We start from the raw sequence: 7362 nt of genomic DNA on the forward strand, positions 1-7362 counted from the left end.
ATTAAATAACTGGAACCTCGAGCCTGAGAATAGTTTCCACCATGACATAATTATTATTGCTATCAGGATAGATACAAACTTAGATATAGAAACGCTAACTTCATCGAGTTAATGGCCTCAAATACTCTATCGATGCCTCCAACCAGGGAACAGAGAGACAAACAAAGCACAAAGCCGGGAGTGTTTCCTCTTCCAAGTAAAAGTACAGAGACTGACAGAAGATCAGTCACTGATTTCAACCAGAAGAGACACTTTGGAAACGCAGTTAATGTTAAAGGCAGCATTAGTAATTTGCTAATCCTCTGTGGAAAAACAATTCACTCCAGATATTGAGAAGTCCAAATCTAAAGCAAAAATATGAAAGCAGGGATTTGAATCAGAGGTGCTGCTGTCCATGGTGCTGGACACTCGTTATATGCTAAAGAAATAAACATTAGCAGACACTGCTGGTCAGTAGTCTCAAAATGAAACAATATTTTTCACTACTTCATAAACAAAACCTTCTAGATTTAGAGAAAGCGTACGGCAGGACATGTTAGACAATTTTAGCTGAAACTCTTGAAAAAATCTGCAATTTTTCATCTTCATTTTTAGCCAAATGCTAATTAGCAAACAACCTGTAAACTGGAAGTTTGCTGTGTGAGAAAGACGCAACATTGATTGATGTGAACCTTGACTTGTGTCACATGACTGTCAGAAAATCTATTTGGTGTGAGACCCGTTTGTTGATTTTGATTAGAAGAAGTGATGCCTTCAGTGAGCTCAGGAAAAGGTTGGTTCCTCGCCCGTTTATGGGATCTTTGCTGGTTACTGGCTTGTGTGTGTTGTTGATGTTTTGTACCATTCCTCACTTAGACAAACAGAAACCTTGACGGGTTTGAAAACTCTTGATTCTTTTATTCTGTCTGAATAAACCTCTCAACAAACATCGTCACAGGTCCTACAGAACACATCAGCTCCAGAACTTCACAGCTTTTAAATGCAATTGTCTGCACTGTAAGTAGACAGTTGTGTTTTTTCCCTCTATTGTTCTGAGCTGGATCCAGAAACAAACTGGCACTTCGTAAACTACAGGCCATCTGCTACTCATAAAGGTATGTTTATGCTGGTTCTGCACCGTGCAGCTTTATCTGCTGGAGTGGAATGAAGCTACGCAGCACAAAGCGATGAAAAGCGGATAAATGGGACGGTGATGAAAGCAACAAGAGGAAGCGATGTGCTGTTCCAAAACTTGCATTGTTCAAAACGTTAAATATAAGAAAACATGAACACTTCATAATGGATACGCAAGGAAAGATCAGTCCTGAGACTGTGTGTGTGTTCTGCTCTGAGTTTGGAGTCATCCGGCCTCGAGAGATCAACAGTTTTCTGGTTGTTCTTCTACTTTTCTAAGTTTCCAGTTGGCAGGAAGTGAGTGAGATCAAACAGGATGTGTGTTTTTATAGATGAGACCAGAAGTAAGCTGGGAGAATAAACCAGAATATTTGTCTGTCTCGTTGTTGTGGAGGAATTTCGGCTCACTTCTAACAACGTTGCTTCGGTTCATCGAGTTTTCAGTTTCTGCACAGCTCTGTCCAAATCATTTCAGTCACTCTGAGGCTGGACTTTGACTGGGCCGTTGCAACAGCTTGATTCTATTCTTTTTCATCCGTTGTAGATTTGTTGCTGTGTCGGACAGATGTGGCGTATTTGAGTCCATGTTTCTTTGGTCTGTAGAGAATTCGACCCAAATACGATTTTTTTTTTTTTTTGTCCATGTCCAACTTTTTCACAGCAGTCTGAACAACACAATTCCAATCTTTTCACCTGATTTGTGCCTCTTCCATATGTGACACTAGAGCAGAACACAATAGAAACATTTTGTCACCTGGACAGCAAAGTTAAAAGTGCCTTCAGTTGTTGCCAAGTGCACGCAATAAGACAAAAGAAGATTAATTGTACATGTGCTGATAGATTTCGAAGCGTCTGATGTTTGAACGATCATGTAGATTTTCAGCCGACTTTGAGACTGAGAGACATGCATCATAATTCTGCACCAGAGCAGCAGGTGCAGTAAATGCAGACATAAACCGCTCAGAGAGAAGTCTGATTGCAGCTGCATTTAATTAGTAGCATGAACAACCATGTAAAAAAAATCATTAAAAAAAGGATTTCAGTAAGAAAAACTATAAATGGGTAAGAAGAGCTGCTGTGTGAATGTAGCTGCCAGGTGTCCAGGTGCTGTGGAAGCCCAGATCATCAGCCCTCCACCTCCGTGCTTTCCTTTGGCCTGAGGCTGTTCGGTTTTCTCCAAACATGTTTCATGTCCAGGGATCTCAGAAGTCTTGAGCTTCATGCAGATGGACCTTTGCAAACCTAAATACTTAAGTTTTACTCATTCTGCCTGTTTCTAACTGTCCTGCATGACATTTAACATGCAAACTGGAGCTGCTGGATTTGAGTTTTTTGTTGAATAATGTGTGATGCGTCGCGTTTTTGTTCGGCTGCTGTTTTTATCTCTTTTTGTAAATTTTAGAGCTGAAAGAGGATTTTTTTTTATTTGTAATCAGACTAAATGATCTAAGATCTTTGCAGCTGGAAGCAGAGCTGAACGCAGAGGTTTCCTCTCCTCGGTCGTTGAAAAATAAAGATGCTGCTGAACTTTCTTACAGCTAAAGTTGATGTAAGTTCCTCTGTAGTGGAAGCATCATCTTTCTTACAGAGTTGCCCATGCAGCCCTTGATTCTGTAGATTGATGCACAAAAGCTGTCAGCTCTTCTAAAAAAAAAAAAAAAAACTTGATAATGGACCAAAATCATCCTCACTCCATTCTTCCGTTTGGAAAGCATACATTTGATCGTTTGCTGCAGGCAGAGTTGAGCTGTGACATTAGCAGTGATGAAGATTATTGAATGTGTTTGATTTGTTCTTTTAAATGTGAACATTGGAAATTGTTTGTGCTCTGATAAAGTGCTTTTACCGGCGGAGCTGAGGTGCCGGCCTGAATACGCAGCTGCCTGTGGGGCTCGGCTTATTTAGACACCTTTTTGACACAGAGCTTTGTGGTCTCAATTTCTTGCCACAAAGCCGAGTAAATCAATACATTCACTGGATCCATACATAAGAGCACTGCTGATTTATTCCTGCTGGGCCTACAAGGAAACATTAGGGATCAGCCAGCCTGGTTAAAATGCTGTAAATACAGAAAACACCCCAGTTTTTAAAGCTTTGATCCCCTTAAAAATCATCTAGAATAACAAAAATATGTCACTGGAATGATCTAACCTTCACTTTGATCACATTTTGTCAGTAAATTACTCTGGTGCTGCTGTTAGTTTTATTATTAATTTATTAATTTTCCTAAACTGATCAGTACCTAGGAACTTTTAATCAGTAACCCATGACTTCTTGGTTCCCTCAGGTGTAAATATAACGTGACACAAAGACCCATTTTACACAGGAGGATGGTTTACTGTCAGACAGCTGCAGCAAAGTGTCTCCATAGCAACCCTCAGACACTATATTCATGTGATCTGTTTCTTTGAAGCAGGAAAGCGACTTTTTAAAGTTCTACCATCACAAATGTAAACATGTGGAGTTTAGTGAAGTCTGTTGGGACTTTGTGCTTTAAAATTCAGCTTTTCAGCAGCAAACAGTCCAGGAGAGTTTAACCTGAAAACTGCCCACTCCATAGCATGGTGGAGGGTCAGTGATGCTGTGGGTCTGTTTCTCTTAAAAACACTGAGAAAACGCTTGGCTTTCTTTGAAACAGAATCAACTTCACCTGATAAAGAATATCTTTTAAAAATATAACAAATTTAAAAATAGATATTTTTTGTTACTGGACCAGCTTTATAGTAAGAAGACAGAGAAAAAAACTTCACTCATTTCAGAAAGTAAATACTTTTTCTTGAAAATCGGCTCAAAGTTGCAGTTGCACCTTTCCCTAACACACGTCTTCCTTCCACTAAACTTCCTCTGAATATGTTTTAACTTTTTCTTTCGATTCTGAGTCTGTCCCAAGTTCATAAAAACAAAATTAAACAAAAGCTTTCATTACATTTATGTTGCGGATAAACTATCCTTTCCTTGCTTAACTGAGTCGGCCGATGTTACTTTCATCCCAACAGGCCATTGAATGCATCACGCAGGGCCGGGAGCTGGAGCGGCCCCGGACCTGCCCCAAGGAGGTGTACCTGCTGATGCACGGCTGCTGGCAGAGGGAGCCCCAGCAGAGGATGGTCATCAAGGACATCCACAGCCGCCTGCTGGAGCTGGTCAAGAACCCGCCCGTTTACCTGGACATCCTGGGCTGAAGCGGGCCGAGACGCAGCCAGGGAGAAGAAATCAAAGACTCAAAAGTGTCGGGATTTACGTAAACGCTTATGTTGCTTCATTTAAAGCTTTATTTTTATTTTGGCCCCATTTCTACTCGACTCAGAGTCCTGCTTTTTGCCCTGAGCTGCTCTGGAAAAATGTCAAATGTTTACCAAAGTGTTTAAAAGTTTATCTGCTGTGGGATCAGTGGGATGGGACGTGCATGGAAAGTGTTGGAAGATTTCTTAAGATTTTGCAGCTTAAAAGAAAAAAAAGTGTTTTCTGGATTTGGATGCAGCAGGAAGGTATTTGTGCAACTGATCTGAGTGGGAGGTTCATGTAAATGTAAATAAGAAAAACCCAATGAAAGAATGTTTTTCATGTGTCAAATTGTCTGTATCATATACTTATTTTTCAAAAAAAAAGAAAAAGATTTGTTGAATATGAAGTGGAGAGAATAATCCCCATGTTTACATTTAATGTGGACAGAAATGCGTTTCCAGTCGGCGGCGGTTTGACCTGCGACACACACTCCACACTGGCTCTTTCTTCAAAATTAGCAACATTTTAACATGCGACTGTGAGAAAGAAAGGGGAAAAAAATCAAAGCACTGCAGTGAAATCCAGTAAGAGGGCGAGATGGAGGGGGGGTGAAAGCCTGAGATGGTTTGAGAGGCAACAGATGGATTAAAGAGCAACTCCAGGAGGGACAGATGGCGCTGGAAGAGAAACTGGAGAAAAAAAAAACAAGATCAGGTGAACAAACCACTGCAGCGCCTCGTGTAAATACTACATGTATATACGCTGTATTAGTGTCATTTATGTACAGAAGACATCAGAAGTTTACATACACTTTTTGGGAGCATGCATCATTGATTTTGGGTTATTCTTGATTTATAACCAACTGGCCTTTTGTCTTTGTTTTGTTTTTTTTAAATTAGTCCCTGGCTCACATAAAAACACAAAATATTACCAAATACTTTGTCTGGTTTTTAGAGCAAATATTTTGGTGCACTTGAAATAAGAAAACAATTTAAAAGTGACTTTTCAGCTTGTTAAGAATCAATAATTCCTTAATATTAATTTTAAAAAGTACTAGTTATTAGTTCAGATTGTTTCACTTACAACAGGAAAAATGTAAGTAAAATCATTTGCGAGTGGAGTATTCCCAATAATTTTAAGAAATTACTGGCTTAAAACAAGCTCATATTTCTTGCCTAAAAGTTACTTGGGAATTAGCTTTGCCTTATTTCAACTAAGATACTTGCACAAAAACTAAAAGTAGACAATGACTTGGTAAGATTTAGTGTTTTTGCAGTGTAGAAATCTAACACACACACAGGTTCAGGTTTCCCAAATCCCCCGACCTCAACTCTGCTGAAAATGCTTGGAAAACAAAACCAGGCCAAATAAAATGAACTCCATTTAAATCAGGATAGTTGCATGTTCTACCATCTTTCCACGGTTTAAAAAAAATTAAAAACCCAAAACGTTGATGCTCTTGGTTGCTGTATGTAAACTTCTGACTCAGACTGTATCTTCATTGTTCCTCCAGCACTTTGTATATTGTCTGGCCTTAAAAATAAAGTTGTTTGAAAAAAAAAACTAGATAAAAAAAAAGAGTCCCTGTGCGTCGGTCAATCCATCATTAAGATACTCTTCAGAGTGAATAATGATCTGTGCTCTTGTCTGTACTTAAAGTTGGGCATCTTAACAAGCTATTCAGGAGCCTTCTCTTATTTTGACGAACTAATCAGCAACCTGCGACGTCTCCATGGGATGCTCAGCAGACGGTTATTGAAAAGGAATAATCATGTTTCATATTGCCTTACCGTCACCCCCCCTCAGCAAACAAACACCCTCCAAAAATAAAAAATAAAAATCTCGCCTCCATCACTCTTATGCAGAGCGTCTCTGGGGAGGGGTAATGGATTGTGAGTAATGCTATCATCCCTTTCTCCCCTCCTCCCTGGTGTACCGGGGGGAGGAGGGAGAGATGGGGGGGCATCTGGTGGAAAAAAAAAAAAAAACACTTGGAGGACTCGTGTCTGGCATATTGTTTCTTCTAGTGTCTTACAAGCAGATTCAGGCCAGATAGGATTAGAACAGAGTGTAGTGTTTGTCCCTGGTCTCCTTAAGGGCTCCCTTTGTGGTTTCAGAATGAAGCTTTTTTTAATAAGCACTCGAGGCTCCACCCTGGTTGGATGTGGAATATGGAGGATAATAAGAGCTGGAAATGAGGCCATTTTTAAAATGGAAGTCCTATTAGAGCTTTGCAGCAGGAAACTTTCCTTTTCAGTCCTTCACCTCATCTCATAATGTACGCACACAGAATATTGATTCCTCATAATAATTATTTCTTTTAGGATAATGGCAGAGCCAATTCATTGTGGCCTGTGTCCACAGCTAATAATAAACCACTCTGTGCTTTGCAGACCACCTTGTGAGGTCTCACAGTAGGAAAAGAAAGGAAGCTAATGAATCAAAAGCACGGCCGACAAAACTGCACAACTTGATCAAGGAATCCACAAGCTTTTAAAAACCGTCCAGTATTTTATCCTGCAGCCCTTTCATTTGTCTTCTAGGGTTCAATATTTGAAAAAAGGTTAAATAATTACCAAAATAAATATCTGAATTTAAAGTTAAATGCATTCAAATAAACAGATAAAATGCAACAACATAAAAAGCTTACCGATTGATTCTAATTAAAAAATAAACTAAAAGCTTTTGACAGACAGAAACCCGGTTTTAATACTAAATATTTTGCTCCTAAACCCGATTTACCTGCAGAATAAGCTTCGCCCTCTCCTTACTCTTCGCTGCTCGGCCTGGAGTAGAGCTTGTTGTTCTGCACTGCCCTCTGGTGGTCACATACGCGAACTGCTCCGGCTAATTTCCGGTTGCTTGGACGAGAGGCATGGATTTTATCAGCATGCTTCGCTGTTTGTAACACAGAACTCAAAGATGGTTCTCACCTTTTCTTCTGCAGGTGTCCTGACCAATCAGGAGGCTCCATCCCTGCAGACGCTCAGTCTGTCCTGGATGCTTTTCTTTACTCTGAATTTC

General features: G+C 39.9%; 1 protein-coding gene across 8 annotated transcripts in view; it reads left to right on the forward strand.

The window, feature by feature from the left end:
* ntrk1 (neurotrophic tyrosine kinase, receptor, type 1) overlaps window positions 1-5046 on the forward strand; it is a 45865-nt gene extending 40819 nt beyond the window's left edge. For all 8 annotated transcript variants that reach the window (XM_081616891.1, XM_081616889.1, XM_081616890.1 and 5 more), the window contains one exon: window positions 4110-5046. In XM_081616891.1, the coding sequence (XP_081473017.1) occupies window positions 4110-4295 (186 nt within the window). In that variant the 3' untranslated portion in view covers window positions 4296-5046. The remainder of the gene's footprint in view (window positions 1-4109) is intronic.
* The last annotated feature ends 2316 nt before the right edge of the window (window positions 5047-7362 follow it).

Source organism: Poecilia reticulata, chromosome 16 (genome assembly GCF_904066995.2).
Source record: "Poecilia reticulata chromosome 16, P_reticulata-male-v2, whole genome shotgun sequence".
Taxonomy (NCBI): domain Eukaryota; kingdom Metazoa; phylum Chordata; class Actinopteri; order Cyprinodontiformes; family Poeciliidae; genus Poecilia; species Poecilia reticulata.